The sequence below is a fragment of the Aulonocara stuartgranti genome (genome assembly GCF_965226115.1).
Source record: "Aulonocara stuartgranti genome assembly, chromosome: 5".
NCBI classification, from domain to species: domain Eukaryota; kingdom Metazoa; phylum Chordata; class Actinopteri; order Cichliformes; family Cichlidae; genus Aulonocara; species Aulonocara stuartgranti.
This window is the reverse complement of record NC_138943.1, coordinates 13467180-13487193: the sequence shown is the minus strand read 5'-3', so window position 1 is coordinate 13487193 and position 20014 is coordinate 13467180. Positions and strand designations below refer to the sequence as shown.

Sequence of the window (20014 nt, the reverse complement as noted above, 5' to 3'; positions counted from 1 at the left end):
GTTTTACTAATGAGATCAAGTGGTCAGTAGGATCATATGTATGCTTTGGTTCCTAAACTTTGACTAGCTTTCAAATCCACCATAGTCCTGACATCTTTGTTGACATTTAAACCCTGCATGCTATGAAAATGTGTGAGATGTTTCCTTTATTCAGTTAATTACACTTTAATTTGAAAATATGTTACTTTCATTGTATCTTGTTGTTCAGGTCTATCTTTTTTTTTAAAAACAATATTTTTATTAATTTTAATTTTCACAAACAACCCTTAATTAAATAATATAATATGGTGTACAGTTCACAGCAATAAAAACAAAACAAAAACAAGCAAACTGAACACAGAACACCAGTTCAGATCCATACTAACAATACCTGGGGTCCCAGTAATAATATACAGCATGAGAACTCAAGAAAAACCTTGTAGTTAGACATCAGGACCCACATAGTTCAAGTACGGTTCTCACACCATAAAGAATTGGTCTGTTTTTGAGTGTAATATACATGTAAGATGACAATCTGTCAGGTCAGTGGAGCCACCCAGTGTATTACAGCCTGTAGACTGGATTACCCATAAAGCAAGTTCATACAACCACTCCCAGACAAAACCAGGAGTCAAAAGTGTTTAACCACTTCAATTGCCAAATGCTGCGTGTCAGAGAAAACGGAAACTGCCCGTTAAAAGTAGGGACAATAGGCTTTCAGACAGTGTCATCAAGTAGGTACTGATAGTCATGCACTTGGTTATTAAGAGGAAAAAGGCCATAGCTGTTCAATCACAGATTGTGCATGGTTCACTAGAGGATATTTGCACAACCAGAGCTGGAGAAGCAGTAATGGAGGACAAACAACTGAGCCATCTTTGTATTGTGAGGAAAACAAATTCCAATAGTGCAGATTAGACCTGATTAAGCAGCTTTTTGCTTATGCGTGCAGAGAATTTGACTGCAGTTTAAAGGTATGTTAGGTCTAGAGTGTGCTGGATTCATACTATACAATATTTGTTTATGATAAGATTTGTCAGTTTAATGTTGTGAGAGCCATACATTTTTGTTCTGACTTGGCAGTGACGTGACAGTATGCACTGGTCACTAAGCAAGGACCTAAACACCTTCTGTAGCTGATACTATAGTTTTGTTTTGTTTTGTTCTGGTAACATTTAGTGCATGTCTACAGTCCTGTATAATTTGTTCATGTCATGATATAGGATGTCTGGGATCTCTTGGTATTTGCCTAATGTATAAAACCTTCTTTAAAGAACTATTTAGGTGAATAATTTTCTTCTGTTTTGCACTTTCTTCCTGTGATACATCCAGATATTATGGATGATTCATTTTGCATTTTGAGACCTGTATAGTAGACGCAGACTTGTATAATATAAGATGACTAGATAACTGGCATATAGAAATACCACTTGATTTCATTAGCTTGTGACTAGATGAGTGGCTTAAAAGCTCAAAGTGTCACGATCTGAGGAGGCAGACCGTGCGGTGGTGTGTGTGGTGGACCCAGGTGCGAACATACGAGAGTAGACTGGAGTAAACTTAACTGAAAGCGAGCCTTTATTGTGGCTGGTGACAAGGAGTGCAGATAAGGCAGAAACGCAGTGACAAACTAAACTATGACTAAACTGGGAAAGTAAAACTAGGAAAAACTATGAAGACACAGGAAACCATAACTATGAATACTAAGACTGGCTGTGACAACATGGAGAGTGGAAACACAGACGACGCGACACAGACTACATGAAACACAGAGACTAAATACACATGAGGGATGATCAGGGGAAGTGGCCACACATGGGAGCACAGCTGACACACATGAACCTAACGACAGGACAGGAGAGGCGAAAATAAATACACTGACATCGAATACAGACTTTCAAAGTAAAACAGGAAACATGGAGATTAGACATGACATGAACTAAACATAACCACGCAGACATGACACATGAACCAGGGAGACTTAGTACAGGGGAGATGACATAAACAACTAAGGAACAAGACTAAACAGCAATCTAGAAATTAACTAGGTGAGCTAAACTAGGGCACAAATGAATACAAAAGATACGAACTCAAACACTGGGTCATAGACCCAGCCCATGACACAAAGAACATGGCTGAGGTTTAATCTTCTAACAGATAACCTTGTGAAAGGAGGCCAACAGCTGTCACCTGTATTGTGGGTTGTCCACAATACATAACCAGATCGGATCCAATCCGATCTGGTTATCAATGGATATCTCATATTTTCAGTAGCAGTACTGCACCATTAAATGTCTGACACAGAATAACAGGTGCAAGCATTATAACCCTGGATGTTTTATCTGTTTTTTGCTAATTCACTAGAGAAAACTGTAACATTTAACATAACAAACTTTTGTTTTTTTCAAGTTTCATATCACAAAGTGTGATAATTTATAACATATCAAAAATCTCAGTTTTACCAACATTTTGATACCACGCTCATTTTCTAACCCCAATTCCTTCTGTGTCATTTTGCATCATTTTCCAGTGTAAAGTTCAATTCAATTTACTTTTATTTATACAGTGCCAAATCACAATAACAGCTGCCTCAAGGTGCTTTATATTGTAAGATAGACCCTACAATAATACAACAGAGAAAATCCCAACAATCACAGGACCCCCTATGAGCAAGCGCTTTGGCGACAGTGTGAAGGAAAAACTCCCTTTTAACAGGAACAAACCTCATGCAGACCCAAGGTCAGTGAGCGGTGGCCATCTTCAAATCAAATCAAATCACTTTTATTGTCACATCACATGTTCTGGTACACTGGTACAGCGCATGTGAGTGAAATTCTTGTGTGCACACTACACAAGCAACAGAGGTGTGCAAAATACAAGAAACATAAGGAAAAAAACCAAATATAAGAGCAGGACTGCGACCAGGTGGGGAGAAGGGAGGAAGACATGACAAAAGACATCCTGTGGAAGAGAGCCAGAGATGCACAATAACTAATGATTAAATGCATAGAGGTGTATAAACACATAGTGAGTGGAAAAAGTGACTGTTGAAGAAATACTCAATGCATCATGGGAATCCCCCAGCAGCTTAGACCTACTGCAGCATAACTAAGGGAAGATTCAAGGTTACCTGATCCAGCTTTAGCAAAACGGAAAGTTTTAAGCCTAATCTTAAAAGTATAGACAGTGCCGAATCCAAACTGGAAGCCGGTTCCACAGAAGAGGGGCCTGAAAGCTGAAGGCTCTGCCTTCAGTTCTACTTTAAAAAACTCTAGGAAGCATGAGTAAGCCTGCAGTCTGAGAGCAAAGTGCTCTAATGGGTGATGCAGTAAGGTATATAGATGGAGCCTGAATAATCACAACTTTGTATGTTATGAGCTGGATTTTGAATTCAATTCTGGATTTAACAGGGAGCCACTGAAGAAAGTGCAAATGAAAGACAGCAGTCATACATATTTGTTTAATGTGCGCATTGAAGGAAACATCCTGGTCAAAAACGACTCCAAGATTCCTCACAGGTAATGGTAATGCCATCCAGAGTAAGCATCTGGCTAGATTTTTAGGACTACATACAATAACCTTAGTTTTATCTGAATTTAGAAGCAGACGGGTTGTTGGTGCTTCTCACTGTCACCCAGCCGTCCTGTGTTCCCGGTGGAGAGCTAACGGTGCCTACGCTACCTTTTGCTGCAGCGTTTATAAGGGCCTGGCTAGCTACGGGTTTTTCGAGGGTGCAAAGCCAAGTCTCCAATTCAGTGACCCTGGCCTCCAAAGCTGCAAATAGACTATATTTATTACAAGTACATTTGTTGCTAAAGGGGGCTGAGCAGTAACTACACATCTGACACAAAGACCAGGAAAGTGCAGCAGCGACAGGTGAAGAGGCCATGCTGTTAGCGAGTCACAAAAGAAACAGTGAGTGAACACTGCGAATATAATTAGTGAGTGACTCAACAGAGAGTATGATTTGGATAAAGCAAATGAAGTATGAAAATTAAAAATTAAATTAAAAAACACTATGAAATAAGACATTATCTAGAAGTTTTTAATTGGCTACGCTGACAACCTACACAAAAACAGAACAGGAAGTGACACTCTATCACAGAGAGAGTCAACATAAGTGATATATTTTTATACTTAATAATTTGGAGCCCTCGGTGCAAATTGCTAACATGCAAGTTGCATTTAGGCTCAGGAGTTGATCCCAAATACATCTGTTGCATGCATCTGTGTAAAGGTTTACCTGCATGGTAACTAAAAGTTAAATATGATTAACACAACATAAATACACTGAAATGGAGTAGAAGGCAGGCAGTGTACTGTGATACATGTACCTCAAACCGTTAATGTACTCATTGTTACTGCAGTCAGGTAAAATAAACAACTTTTGAGGGAAGGCAGGGTCTCCACAGGTTTTAAACATTACAAAACGGGACAGGTTGAAAGATGAAGGGGAAAAATAGAACGGTGACATAAACTCCAGATGTTTGCTGCCTGAGAAATATATAAAAGGTAAACTAATTCCAATACAGCAGTGCAGACACATTGAGTCTCAACTTTATTAAGATAAAATGTATGTAACCTCCCACATAAACAACAGTCATGTTTGTGACATGGAAATTTTTCAATGTCCAACCGTATTTTACAGCCAAGCTGAGCTAAGATGGCTACAGGTCACATTGTGGTTCTGATATTTGAGGTAAACAGAAAAAAATTATATATATATTATATAAAAATAAACAAAAACAAGCATTGGCATATGCAAGTTTTATTTCCCCAATTTTATTTTATTTTATTTACATGTAAGGATTGGGGTTGACCCATTCTTAAATGCATAACAACTGAGCACTAAAAGTTTCACCTCTTAATTAAAATGTGCAAGTTATGTTTGAATTACAGGAGAAAGCCAGTCATGATCAACCCCAATTTGTACACTGAGAATTCTGTTTCCCCAAGAGAAAGAAGGAGATGTAGCTGCAGCTATAAGTCAAGGGACAAGTGAGCAGAACTTCCTTATGTCACATTTGTAATCAAGATGACCAACATGGAACAGATGCACCCCATGCTTGTCACACAGTGCTGAAAAATCAATTCGTACTACAGGAGAGTTTAAATGGGGTGGGAATGTACCTCACCATCTTAATTTGACTAAAGAGGTCACTGTGTCAAGTCTCAAAAAACATCACACTCACACATCATCTTTAAATTCAACCAGCGTAGGACTTCAGATATAGTCACTGTGAAACCACAGACAGTACAAGGTATCAGGCACAAACGGATCCAAGTTGTTGTAGTGTGCCCTCTGGCAGCTTTACTGGAGTAACAAGTTGACTACATATTTCTGAATGACTGGTTATGAAGTTAGAGCAGCCTTATGTGTGCTTTTTCAGAATGAAGACCAGACTAAGCAGAAGCAGCAGAAGCTTTGGTGTCCTGAATATTGGTCATTATTACGGACGTAGCTACTAATTTGTAAGACTGAGGAAATATAAAGAGTGCTTATGAGAACTGAATGGATTCAACTGCAGTTTGGCAAGTTGGAACTTGTTGTTGTAGGGCTAACTGATCTGATTTACTGGTTTTACTGTTACTGCTATCACTGGGTGATCTGTACCATTCGCCCTGCATGTTTGGCCCTCAGTACCCAGTTTGCTTGATTATCATGCTCAGGCATGATTTATTTTAGTGTGTCCCAACCAGCTTAGAGGTGTAAACATCTGGTTTGATTCTTACTGTGCACGAGCACACAACTCAAATGCTTTCAACATCAGCCATGTCCCTGGAGCACATATGACACATTGTCCTTTCTCATGCCCCAGCTGAAAAAGCCACAAAGCAAACAGAACCAAAGATGCAATAGTGTTATGAAAGACTGCTTTCGTTGGATACAAGCAATGACATCAATCTAAGAGAGTATAGGATAAAACAAAAAACAGAGATGGGAAGTAGTGGAGTAAAATATGAGCAGCAGCAAAAAAAAAAAAAGAAGAAGCAGCATAAACTGTGTAGCACTAGCAGTAAATCATGCTTGGTAGCTTATGACCTCTAAAGAACTTTTTTTTTTCCTTCTTTTTTTTTTTGGTGGTGGTGGTGGGGTGTTTACCACATGCCGTTATTAGTAGGATGCAACTGATTAGATGACCCAGATGTTTTTCTTATTACACTTCAGCAGACAGAGGGACAAAGACATCAAATCTTGGATCCTTCCATTAAAGGATTTAATGTAGTTTACGACAGTAGCAGGTCTGTAATTTCACAGTGACGTTTAATGAGAAAGGCCTACACGTTTTAACTTTTCTGCTGCTTTTGGTAGCAGCAGCAATGGCTTGCTGTCATCTTTGTAGAAGAGCTGAGAGATGACGATGCAGGAAGCAGAAAAATTATTTATTGTCTTTTTTTTTTCACCCCCAAAATGTGTTGAATTTTCACATTCGAAACAAGCCTTTAAGCCTGTTACTCCACACACCCTCCCAAAAAGTATGCACCCAAATGCTCATACACAATCTTTGATACATAACCACAGGCTGCTGGACATGAAGTTATTTTTCCCTCTATGCCCTTTAGAAAAAGAGGAGTGCACAGCTGGAGCAAAGAGATTCATTCTGTAACATTAAACTGAGAAAAAAAAAAGAGCCTGGGTTCATTTCTTTTGAAGTCATAAAAATATGTGCACAAGTGCATACTTCAAAGTTGGGGTATGGTTAGATATTGGGAAGTAGGCTTTAAGACAGAGCAGCATGCCAGCAGCCAGCTCAGCAGCCCAGAGTCCCCATCTCTCTTCCAGATGCCTGGGATCAGTCTGGTAGCAGGGAGAAGGCCACTAGCTAGCTAGCAGGGCGAGCCAGCTCAGTTAGCCGCCCAGGCCTCGAGGTCTGCCATCTCGTCCTCGTCTTCTTCCACCTTCTTTTTGGCTAAAAAGGAAAAAAGGAAAAAAAAATATTCAATTTTAATTTGAAAAAAGTATATTTTAGTCAAATGGATGGTGCACTAAACTGAACTAAAACTAGTTTTGCTTTTTTATGTGCCATTATACCTGGTTTGGATGGAAGTGATGTAGACGGTACACTGGGTAGATTTTCTGTGCCTCCAATCTCGAGAAGATTTTTGTCCAGCTCTTCCTGTTCCAGCTCCTCCAGCTCAGCCATGAGTTCATCCTAAACAGAGAAAAGAACAAAATGAATCAGATTTATGTAGATCAAAAATAACTAGACAGAAGCCATTTAGTAAGATAGCAGATGTAAGATATGTATATATTTGCTTTACAAATCATTTAAGATCTCAGTTTTATTTTCTAAAAACCAGTAACTATCAGCAGTGGCTCCAACTCACTGCTTAAATGAGGCAGCAACTACAGAGACATTATAGGAAAGAGGCAAGTCACTCACTGCGTAGTCACATTGTCACAGTAAAAATGTAAGTAAGTGTGTTTTGACTTTTTTTATTAATGTTTTCATGGGACACTGTATCTATAATTACTGTAACATTTTGCTGTGACATTCGTTTGAAAGAAAAATCTAAAACATCAGCCTAAATTTAGGCTTTTAGTTTCTGTAGGCCTCATGTTTTTTGTTGTTTGTTTTTTGTTTTGCTCTCACCTCATCATAGTCTTCCCCAAAGCCAACTGGTCTAGAGATCACATCTGAGATTTCTTGGGCAACCTCCTGTTGTTCTGTGATTTCTGCCATCAGATCGTCTACTTTGTCAATGTCCCTGTGAAACAGGCGAGTCAAAGGTGGCATGTAAATGTTAGTAAATATAATATAATTATACATTCTACCACCATGTAGCCGCTAATAATAGAAAAAGAACTAAATTTACACTGCCAAGTACAACTCAGACACACTTTTTACTATCAATGAATCTGAGGGCACAAATTTGAAGAAAAGGGAAAAAGGAGGAATTATTGAAGGGAACAAAGAGGGGGAAGCAAATTGGAGAAATAAAGTCTCATGACAGAACATACGGGGAAAAGTAAAAAAAAATAAAAATAAAGAATTAACAGAAATCCTGTGGCAAATAAAAGCTAGAACAACAGTTAAAAAAATGGGGAAAAAAATGATGAAATAACAAAAGACTCTTTTGAGATACTGCCAGAACTTCTCTCATACATGTTTTCGTGTGCGGCCTTCATTGCTTTAGCTGCAAAGCCCATGTTCTTGAGCACTTCTGTGTTAGTGTTGGCGTTCTCCAGAGCTTCCCTCTGGAACTCAATTGTGGACAAGGTTCCGTCAATCTGAGCCAGCTGCTTCTCGTAACGCTTTTTCCTCTTCAAGGCCTGTAGAGCCGCTGGACATGCAAAAACAAGAAGGGGAAAATAAACTTCGTTTAGAAAGCAGCACAAATGCTCATCAGTATTCTATTCTTTTTTTAAAATTAAAAAACAAACGAAAAACGAAAAGTACAAAACATATAAATGTTGCTTATTTGCCAAATACTACTGTGCAGGCCTTTTTTTCTTCCTATACACAACTGATCATGAATCACAAATGGGATCGATAAAGAATTTGACCTATAAGCAGAGTCACTATTGGCTAATCGGTATCATTGAAACCTTATCACCATCCCATGACATTCAACATTACAATCAACCACGCAGCAGAAAAGCTTGCTTTGTGCTGAAGTGCAGTAAATGGTTTCATGCTGTCATCACGAAACAAGACTCAAACGGATAAAATCCTGTTTCAGCCAAATCTCTGCATGAAGTCACAACATGCTTCAGTCAGACTTTTTAGGTTTGTAACTCACTGAATTTCAACAAGTCCTGCAGCTCATCAAGCTCACATAGGCCCGGATCAAACTCAGTTGGAAAGTACAACATTTGGAAATCCGGTGATGGTTCTTTGATTAGCTGAGAGTAGAGCAGGGCGATATGACCAAAAATATTTATCACGATATACATTTGAAAATTTGCGATAACGATATAACTGACGATATAATTGACAAAATAGACAAAATACTTTACAACTCCACAACTTTATTAGTGCAAAAAACCCCATCAATGTATTTTCACTTAAACAAGCAGCTGTTTTTTATGTGCATTAAAGTTACATAAAAATGTAACAGTGCAAATGCAAATTCCTTGCTGACAGTTTAACCAAAAGGCATTTCCAGTGGAAACTGGCCGACATGTCCTCAGCATAACCATGTATAATATCCACAAAACTTAAAAAGAGGTTATACACACACACAATACGGTAACATTATGTTGAAGCACAGTACGTATCACTCCGCGAGGCGCCTGCCTACGATAGCCGTAATGCTCCGACAATCCATCAAACGGTGCGGCTTCGTGGCTTAGCAAAGTCGTACTGAAACATTTGACAGAACTTCGAGCGCCGTGTACATAAAATCATTTCGAGGTCAGTAAACACAACCAGAATTCATTCATAAGGCACACGGGATTATAAGGGCCACTGTTGATTTTCAGAAAAATCAAAGGCTTGATTTTAAGTGTGCCGTATTTTCCAAAAAACATGGTAATAACGACGGCCCGCTAGCATGCTCTACCAAAAATAGTGCTTTGTTGTGTATCTGATGGACGAAAGCTAAACCAGTTCCACACCACTCAAGTTGGAGCATTTTTACAAACCAGTTCTGGTTCATCCGTTTCATTTAACGATCCGCTTTCGCTCTTCTCATTCTGCGTCACCATCATGTGCGTTTGTAAACATAGGCACTGCGCATGCGCGTTTTACCCATATTCTATCGCGATATTTCATTTTCCTATCGTTGCCCAAAATTACACCGGTATTACCATGAACGGTATGATATAGCCCAGCCCTAGCTGAGAGGATTAAAAAAAATATATATACACATTTATGTGTGTGACTATAAATGTGTATTTTGGTTCCTGTGTTCTTCAAGGGAGTGGGGGTTAAATACAAACAAACAAACAAACACTACAGCCACACACCTATACTGGGAATTCCCCTTAGGTGCTTACATAGGAAATCACCTTAACAATGGATCAAGTGAAACTTACAACTGACTCAAATCTGCTGAGTCACAAGGAACTAAGAAAAGAGGTCAAAAAATTTCAGGACCTTTTTTCCAAGTGCATATCAAATTGAACTGCACTTGTAGTGGAAAAACAAAACAAAACATCCACATGAAAAGCACACTCAGCAGTAAACACATTCATATCAATTCAAAATGTTGAACAAAGTTGTCCAAATGTGTTTATTACTTACACAACAAAACTGAAATGTTGCTGTTGTACAATTACAGCAGGTTTAATACATATTACACCTCAGTTTGATCTCAAAAACTGGTGATCACAGATTTGTGAAATCTGAAAGAGGTCCTGCACTATTTTATAAATATAAATTGAATGAATGAGTGATTTAATTATTGAAATACTAAGGGCCTTTCCAAGACCCTCAAAATTATAATTAATGTCAAACAATCTTAAAATTATTGAGTATATTCAGACTTTTTGAACAAACTACAACTGATGCAAAGTAGAATAATCCCTATAATGGAAAGGATTTGAGGTTTTCTTTGTAACACATTACAAAATTAATAATTTAAAAAACTATTCAAGATTTCTGCCCATGTTTTGCAAGGCAGGAAGCATGATGGTAATTCATCTTCTTCCCAACTTTAGCTAATATATCTAATTAGTCTAATTTTCATTGTTATTAGTCATTTCATATTTAGTCATAGTATATCCTAAGTAAATATAATCATATTGCTGCTATATTACATTATAAGGAACCATATAAACAGGAAAAAATGAAAATAAGCCCTTTCCTCTTAGCATTTTTTCATTTCTGAGCTAAATAATAATGACAACAATAACATCAATATTGGACAATTTCTAAGACATGCTAAATGTTCCTCTAAATAGCAGAAGATAACCACAGTAATAGGTCAAAATGTCTACATATGAGAATGTTTAGGTTAAAACCATTAGTCTTTCTATCACCTGTATAATTCTATTTTTGGTCACATTGCCCAGGAAAAAAAGGGCCTCCGATACCTTGGATATACATCTTAAATGTATTACCGTACATTACCAAATCTCCATTTGCACTATTTGCCCATTTGCACTACTCTGCCTGGTTTGCACTCAATGTCATTTACTCATTATATTGTATATTGTATAGCTTTCTTGTTATATGTAAAAATTGTATTGTATTTATTTATTTAAATTTTACTTTTTAATTATTTTACTTGCATTTTTAATCACTCTTATATTTAAATGTTCATTTGCTATTTTATCTAGGGATTGAGAGTAACGTAGTTTCTATTCTCTGTATGTCCTGTACATGTGGCAGAATTGACAATAAAGCTGACTTTGACTTTGACTAAATTAAAGTTATGCATACAAAATAAAACAGTAATTAGTACAATACTCAAGATTTAGCACAATACCAACATTTTCATATATTTCTCATAGAATCAATTCTAACAGTAATCTGGGATTCCAAAAAAATCAAATTTACCCCACAATAACTTTTCTTGATTTGTCATTATTAAACTGCTTGTTTCTTTTTGTGGTTTGAGAGTGAGGACGAAGTGGGTTGGTTGACGAATGAACCGTTAAAGGGTTAAGAACATTTGAATTTTTCTTCAACACAACAATGAGAGAAATGTAAGAGGCTTCGAAGAACACAACTTTGTTTTGTGGAAAATAAAAACAAATGACAAAACCATGTGATAAGAGAACTGGTCAAGACATATGAATTTGAGCAAACATTATTATTTAACTCCAGAAGTGCACCTATGACGCATTAAGGTGTGGTTTGTTTCTAAGGTTACGTGACCACTGTTTCTACGGTAGCACATTTACATACCACAGCCAAATATGATAGAGGTGGGGCTGGTGTCTAGATACTTTTAATCGTTGTTTCACAATAAAAGAAAAAGGGAAAAATACCCGTTACCTTTACAGCTTTACTACTTAACTTACAGATTAGAGTAGATGAAGGCTCTGCTTAAAGGGGGATATTTCTTGCATATTCATTAATAAATGCACTGGGAGTGTAAATCAGTCAACATACTTTAAAACCATATAACTGTTAATGTGACAATTTAGTTTTATGGGCTCTTTTGCATGAGATACACTTTGATGATGATGATAATGATGGGTAGTAATCTAGATTTAGAAGTTTATGCAAAATGTGAATGTAATATTTCCTCACTTTTGGGGGGAAAAAAATGGGAGAGGACAGCTTCAGAGCAAGACAGGAACTATTCATAGTATGCAATCAAATTATGTAGGTTTGAATACAAAAATTGATTATATGACACACAGACAGCAAGGCTACATTTTACAGGAACATTTCACCACCTGTCCACCTCTTTTCTTTGAAAAGCCTGTCAATTATAATCCACTAAACCTTGCTTCGTGACCACAGCTGCCATATACCACCAACACACACACACCCACATCCACACACATGCACACCTTTAGCAATCTACTTTGTGCCTAGCCTTTTCCACTAGCAGCCAGACAGCAGCTGACAGTTTCCATTTGATCAGATTATATCAGCAGCCGGACCTATTCCTAGACTGATAACATCATTAGCCAACATCACACAAATCATTATCACATTATGTGGGTTGCAGAAATGCATTCAGACTCCATGTTTCAGTCTCAGAGGTCGCTCTAATTGGGTGACGTTTTGCTTTTCCTGCCACTCTGCTCCTTTTTAGCGACCATCAGCAGTTTTCATGCAACAAGTACAATGTCGAGTCCATTTTGGTCTATGGCTACTTCAATGAAAAAACATAAGTGTCCGTGTGAAAAGCGACATCCTGAGTATTATAGACGAGACGTGGTGAATTAAATCACTAATTCTTCAGTAATGTTAATAGGTAGAAACATCCATTTAGTGGTAGGCTGCCAGTAAACCAAATAAAGAAGTAATAGAAAGTAGAAAATGTGGAAGAAAAAGTCAGAGGTCCTCCTTGAAGTACAGTAAAAAAAAAAAAAGTAAACCAAGCAGTGAAAACAGAGACCATGAATCTTGAAGCTGCCAAAATTACAGCAGGGTTGGTATATTGTCATGAGGAATTTATGTATTGTGTATAATCAGTCACCCCAAAGATAGACGGAGGCTGACTTATGGGATGAACTATGTTGAAAATCAGGTTTTGGAGATGGAAAGATTTTTCCGATTTAGATCACACTAAGACTTTAAAAATTACTTTTAGGTGACAAGCTCACAGTGATAGTAACTAGTGTTAAGCCAATAGTCTACTTTCTGTATTTGCAAGCATGTAAGGATCTGCTTGGGTCTTTGCGCCATGACAGTCAGATCAACCTGTCATTTGTCTAACTGTTCTACTGCTACTCAGTTTAGCAGGCACACATGCGGTTGACACAGTTTAAGTGTAATGGCTGCACAGACATTCACTCACTCACTAATAATTCTGTCCTTCAAATATCCATCCATTTGATATACTTATTTAAAACCACAGTATAAATTTACAAAACTGTGAAAAGTCCAAGTCTGTCACTGTAATAGGATGGTTACAGAGAAGATAAAGATACTAGTCTTAAAAAAAGTAATGTATTTAAAATGTGGATATAACTTAAACTGTAACAGCGCATACTGCAGTATGGGAATGAATCTATGACTGACAATGCGCTTTATATCGTTACATGCCCAAGACTGAAGGGTGATATACTGTAGATTAAAAAAGGACACAGGGCTAAGAAAAAAAATGGACAGAAATTAATTGTAAGGTATGACCTGTTCCAAAAACAGCTCCAGGCAAAGCTTCCATTTTATAAGATAAACCCAAAGTTTGGTGTTATTAAGCAGTTGTTTAAAAAAAAAGACACTGTCTGTCAAGAGAGAACAATATGAATATGTTAGGTTTTGTAAATATTTAGAACAATACCTGGATATATATGCATGCAAACTTAGTTACGCTCATAAACATCAGTTTAATATTTGGCTGCCTGAGTCTTCGAACCTAAACGTTACAAACTTTTTGTCTCTTGTTTATTTCATTTCTTAAAGTTTGTTTCTTCCCTTCAGTTGTTTTATACGTGCCAGCCAAAAACTAGACATTTAAATATGGAGTCTTGTAGCCGGGTGGACAGACTTGTTTTCAGGTAAGCAGCGTGTCAACTAACAACTTCCCTCTTCCTTCTGTTGAGTTAGCCTCAGGCTAACTAAGAAACTAACTAGCCGTTCTGACAATTTCATTAAATCCGACGCAGTTTAAGAGCTTTTCCTCACCTCGTTTGTTTTTCGTGCCGTTTTTCTTCGCCGTCACGAGCTCCTGTTCAATTTTCTTCTCTAGGAAATCCTGTTTTTTGGCCAACATCTCCTCGGTCTCTCCGAGTCGCTGAATAGCCTCTTGGGGTGTCGGCGCTTTCCCACCCTTACCCCCGCTTCCGAATATTTTGCCAAATAGCGACATGTTTCTAGCTTAAATGTAAACTTTAGCTGGTGGGTTAACCGTAGATAAAGTCCGCTGACTTTCTGATACCACACAGGTAAAAAAATAAAATGTGCGTCCCTCCCTGATGCCGAGGCTGTTGTTGTTTTTGTCTCTTCCGCTTTCAAAGCAGGCCTCGTGATGTCATTACGTCAGCGTGACTCATGCGTGGAACTATGGGGAATTTCGCAGTTGAGCAAACTAATAAATGCTCATTGTGGTTATTACCAGTCAGACGTTACATAACCTGTTTTAAAACACTGTAATTGGAAAAGAGTGGTTAACATATAGAGACAGGGAGTCATTCGGAATCAGATTCACATTTATGGGCAATTTAAAATCATCAGTTAACCTAACATGTAGGTCTTTGGACCGAGAGAGGAATCCAAAGTACTCAGAAAGAGCCGATGGAGTAGTAAGAAAATCAAAACACAAGAAAAATTTCGTTCCGTCTCATTACTTCTGGTAATATTGGCTAATTTTGTAGTTACAGTATTCTGCCTTTGCGGGGCAGTATTGTGACACAGGTGTAGATTTATCAGTGATTTTATGTTAGTCATTTTATGTTTTTGATGCTATTGCAACTTGTCAACACAAGAGGGAGTAGTAACGCCACTTGGCACTGTCTCAACAGCCACTTAATCAAGGTTCAGTGGTGCTCAGCTGTGATGAGATGGGACAGAGGCAAATGTTTCTTTTTTTTTTCTTTTTTTTTCTTTTTCTTTTTCTTTTTTAATCTTGTATCATTGTGAATGAGTGGATATCATCATGTATACACTCCACACCAGTTGGTGGCGGTATTGCACCATTTTGCTGTTTGCCAACCGCCAATAAAAATATAAAGAAGAAGAATCATCATGCATGGTCTTCTTAGATCATTTTGGGATAGTTTAAAGAAAATGGACTATACAAAACTTGAGCTTGATGCAAGTGGTATATGGACATTATTGAAATTAGAAGAATAAATAATACATTTTTTTTTTCAAGGACATTTTCAATGGACAATTAATGGACAGTTTTGTAAACCACTTGTCATCTCATCATCTGTGGTAGTTGATCTTCGACTGGCGAAATTTATGCCCTACGCTGAGTCTGAAGTCAGAGTTGTGAAAGATTTATTTGTTTTATTAATGTGGAATAGTGTCAAAGAGACCATGAAATATGCCAAATATGCTCCAGTCATTAGTCATTTATTAGGTGAGACAACAGTGGCCGAGGACTTAAGTACTCAAATACAAGCTATAAAAGGTCAGCCCAAATCCTTCAAAAAACTACGCCTCCTATGACGCACTGTGTTGTACTTTTCCAGCTGGAGATGTGAGTGACCTGAACGCCAACCAATCATGCCCTGAGTTGTCTGAGGAACAGGAGGTGAGGGGCTAACCTGAAGGGAAAAAAAACCCAAAACCTGTCAGATACATGAGAAAGACAGATAAACAGATAGATAGCCAGGTCATACATGTATGTATTTTTCTGGAGGGGTCAGAGGTTGTGTAGTCAGGTGCTGGGGAAGCTCCACTTTGACTGCCTTCTTCAGCTTCACACTTTCCACCTCATACTAAAATACACATAAGAGAGAAGTTAGATCCACATATGTGGAATCCGGAGACCTTAAACAATATGAATGTTGTGTTTATTTAAACATTTGATTTGTAATTTGTGGGACTGTTTGTAATAATTAACTGTATATAAAAGATAGACATAGGCACTAAAAAGTCACCCCCCTTTCCGTGATATTTCAAGCTATGTGTTTGTGTGTGTGTGTGTGTGTGTGTGTGTGTGTGTGTATGTGTTTGTTTTTAAAAGATGGATCTGACTGAGAAATCAAGCTTGAAAAAAAAGCCTAATGAGAGAATGCAATCTGACACCAAAGGAGAGGGGCCCCTTTACTTTAGTTTTATTTGATGTCCATTTAACTGATGTCTGACTTGAGGGAGTATTTCTTGGAATTTCTGTCAGTTCTTTTCCACATGTTGTGGACTAGAAGGGGATCTATGATTGTACCCTAACCAGTGGACAAGTGTTAAAGGTCCTGTGCTCCACTGGTCACCCTTCATTCAGTAAAACGAGTGGTGCTATCTGTGGCTGTCTTTACCTCCTTGTAGGCTTCAGACAGGAAGCCCCACTTGTTAGGCCAAACTTCAGCCGAGTGTTTCTCAGCCTTTACATGCGCTTTCCTAACACACAAATACAAATACGTTTGGGTTTTTTTTTAATCATATGTGGTACCCTGCATCATACACCAGTGGAAAGAAACAAGTCGTTCCTCCAGTTTCAGCACTGTCTGCAAATCCAGAAAGAGCTGAAGGTCTCACTCCAGTCAGAGTGATGACTGCTTTACATGCCATTGCTCAAAGAAGAGCTTCCTAGTAACTCAGCAGATATGCAAGAACATATTTTTATAAAATTTGAGTAAAATCAAACATAAATAACATACTGTGATGATTTACCAGATTTCATCCTGATGCACATAGTTGATGGGTTCAGATGTTCGCTGCGGCTCTGCCATCTCTCCTGACCAGCGAGTGTTCGTGTGTCAGACTGTGTGGCTTCTTTCGCTCTGTCCAGATAATGTTTCATCTGTGTGTAAGCCTTGCTGATAGGCCTGTTTACTGTGGTCATGGAGACAGGTTTCCCTGACACATATACCTCTGCAGATTTCTCTGTGTGCGTGCGGCTGTGTGTGAGTGTGTGTGTAACTGTGGTGACAGTGGGATGGATGAAGCCTTGGAGGGTTGCTGCAAGCTCAGACAATTTCGTTTTTAGTATCATACTAGGTTAAGCTGCTAAGTACCTAACATGAGCATGCTAACATTCTCAAATAAAATGCTGTTCTTGCAAAGAGCTAAAGTGACCCCAGGGGTCTACCAAGAAGCCAGATTAATAAGCTAGTGAGTTACTGTTGGAGTTAAAGTAACCGTTTTTTGTGTCACGAAAGTTTTAACTGGCTTAATCACTAAAGTAACTTATGCTGAACACATAACTTGTTGGGAGCAGGTCACGTTTAGAGGAAAGGTGTCAAACATAAGGCCCCGAATTTACCCAGCAAAATATCCAATCTGGTCCACTGGGCAGTTTTGGACTATGTGGAGAAGGGGATTGGACATAACTGTATTTTTGTAAGTTTTACAACTTTTCCTGCTGATAAAGACCGCCCCCATGGCCATTTATACCACAACAAAGTAATTAAATAATAGTGTAATTGAAGTGTTTCTCTCTGTACTATATATATATATACACACATACATATGAATTATTTAAAAATTATTATTTTTTTAAAAATCCTTCAGTTTGTATAATTACAGGACAGTCTGAGCATCCAGAAACCTTTTCTGTAATTTTTACCCATTTATCTCTTATAGTTTAAATACAAAGAGTCATGCTAACAGACTTCTTTATCATGTAGAAAAACTGGGATGCACTCTAAATGTGCTGTAGTGGTGTAATGGGGAAGGCTTTAGGACTCAGTATCCAAAAGTCTGTAAACCCCTTTCCAGATGCCCAACTCTTTGCACCAGAGGGACCGAGAGCCCCCCTTCCATGACCTGGCTATGTACATCTGTACATTACCACTATACCTTTTAGCCGGGGGTGTAAATATAGCTACTAGCTTGACATTGGCCTGAAAACAAAAGTGCCTCATTGAGGTAGGTGTGGGAGTTTCTCCAGTCTGACAAGGCTGTGAAAAATGGACAGAAATATGCTTCATAATGGGATCCATGGTATGCGTGCGTATTTATGTTAACTCCATGTACTACCTGACAGTTGTCATCACAAGATTAGGTTCGAGACCTAGTTTTCCTTCCCTGCGGGCTTGCCTCAGCTAACCTAAGGGCAATACCTTGAAGGGTAATAAAGGACATGTCTGGTGTTTGAAGAATCCGCTGTTTCAACTCTCTACGCAGCATATCATCATGAACATGTTCAACAAACTAATCCCTTAACATTATATCACTGTGGAGTTAGCCTCAACTAAAAAACTAACAAGCCTTCTGACAATTCAAATTCCCACACAGTTTACAAACTTATCCTTAACTGTTCCCTAACTGTACACAAAGCCTGTTGACTTTCTGATACCACACATAATATACAAATTTTTTATCATGCTGGTTTTTATTAGGCTTTATAAGAAACTTGAGGAAAATGGTTAAAATGAGTGGTAAGACCTCAGACCTGGAAACAACTCTAATGGCCATCTTTTACAGTAGTGATAACAGAGCTTCGATAATATTTCTTTATAATATAATAATATAATATTTCTTACTCCAGCCAGTGACATTTAATTGTATCAATAATGAAGTCTCAATCTCAGGGGTGCACCAGCAAGGACATCTGGCATAAAGTTCTGCCAAATCAAATACCTGCTGTGGTGATTACTCGTGAAAAGGAACAGCTAAAACTAGCTGCTTCTTCTTCTTCGTTTTACATATTAGTGTTTGTAAAACTGCACTGACATCAATGCTGTTTTTACTTTCAGGGTTGAACTCTGTTTTTAACATCTGCCATGTTCATTTTTATAAGAGAGAAAACAAATATGCTCAGACTATAAATTTTCACAATTTATTATCAATCGGTTAGAATTTCAGATGAGTTTTACATGGTGCCATGGACCCCCGCCTCTCCACAATGCTCCGAGAGACAAAGGCTGCCACACCCAGGCAGTAAACACTTTTACTTTGTGTGACAGAAACAGAATGTTAACATGACAGATTTAAAGTTGGAGGAAAACTTTAGGTCACGTTTCATCTCCTGCACCCTCCTGTCTCCCTAAAAGGAGATGGCACTTCTCACATCACCATTCTAGGTTGGTGTCTGGCCTGTAGACTCAGAGAAGGGTGAAAGAGGGGGGAAAGAGAGAGAACTCCAAAACACCTGAATTTATAGACATGCTTTGGTCTGGCCTTAAAGTTTTGTACCGTCTGGTGCCACCACCAGTCCAGGCAGACACTCCCCCGCAAACTCCTCAGAGAAGAGGCTTCTCCCTGTCATATTTGTTAGTGTCTGAATGTAACAGTTGTCACAACCCGGCTCAAAGGAAGTGCCAGGCAAGTGGGAGACCACACACAGGCTTTTAAAGGCTGTAAGATATATTTAATGAAAATAAGGTGAAGAAACTTAAACACAATTGAAATGATATAACAGCCATAACTGAAGCCTCAAATAAACATGATGGGTGTCAGGCCAAGAGAGACAGCCACCCATGGTTCAGTCAAGATGTCTTTATATGCTGGGACTGGCCTTCTCAGGTGTGCTGCGTCTATAATTGGGTCAGCTCCACCTACCTGCAAGAAACAGGCAACAGAAAAACCAAAACACAAGGCCAGCCCACTGGCTGTCACACAGTTTAAATCCCAAACTATTCTGCAACACATATCTGTGTGCAATAAAGGATAAACATAACTGTGTTATACAACTTTTAAAGTAATTGTGTAATATAGGTTAATGGGGGTAAATTCTAACAAATCAAAGGTTTATATGAACCAATTAAATACACTGAAGCTTTTTAACAAGAAGCTCATACAGCAAAGAATAATAATTAAACTGTGTATTTAACTACACAAAGTCAGAAAGTCATTACTGAACAATTACCTAACAGCTTTAACTATTTGGACATAATTTTTCAAGGTGACTTTCA

At 38.2% G+C, this 20014-nt stretch overlaps 2 protein-coding genes across 2 annotated transcripts; both read right to left on the bottom strand.

Annotated features, from left to right (window-relative positions):
• Nucleotides 1-4524: 4524 nt before the first annotated feature.
• chmp4ba (charged multivesicular body protein 4Ba) lies at nt 4525-14534 on the bottom strand. Its single transcript, XM_082534142.1, has 5 exons — nt 14178-14534; nt 8088-8265; nt 7575-7689; nt 7013-7133; nt 4525-6890 (listed from the first exon to the last, which is right to left on the bottom strand). The coding sequence occupies exons 1-5, from the start codon at nt 14359-14361 to the stop codon at nt 6826-6828; spliced, it is 663 nt and encodes a 220-aa protein (XP_082390268.1). The 5' UTR covers nt 14362-14534; the 3' UTR covers nt 4525-6825.
• Nucleotides 14535-15628: 1094 nt separating this feature from the next.
• LOC309707055 (ciliary microtubule inner protein 1-like) lies at nt 15629-16888 on the bottom strand (the record flags this gene model as incomplete). The annotated part of the gene is made up of 4 exons (XM_082534144.1): nt 15629-15763; nt 15839-15937; nt 16475-16556; nt 16830-16888. The coding sequence occupies 4 exons, from the start codon at nt 16886-16888 to the stop codon at nt 15629-15631; spliced, it is 375 nt and encodes a 124-aa protein (XP_082390270.1).
• Between the last annotated feature and the right edge of the window lie 3126 nt (nt 16889-20014).

Bases quoted from the DNA above. Each gene is read 5' to 3' on its own strand.
- chmp4ba (XM_082534142.1), bottom strand. From the start codon at position 14,361: ATGTCGCTATTTGGCAAAATATTCGGAAGCGGGGGTAAGGGTGGGAAA. The intron at 8,266-14,177 runs GTGAGGAAAAGC...TTGCATGTCCAG, and splicing joins CGGCACGAAAAACAAACGAG to CGGCTCTACAGGCCTTGAAG. The intron at 7,690-8,087 runs GTATGAGAGAAG...CCTGTTTCACAG, and splicing joins AAGGCCGCACACGAAAACAT to GGACATTGACAAAGTAGACG.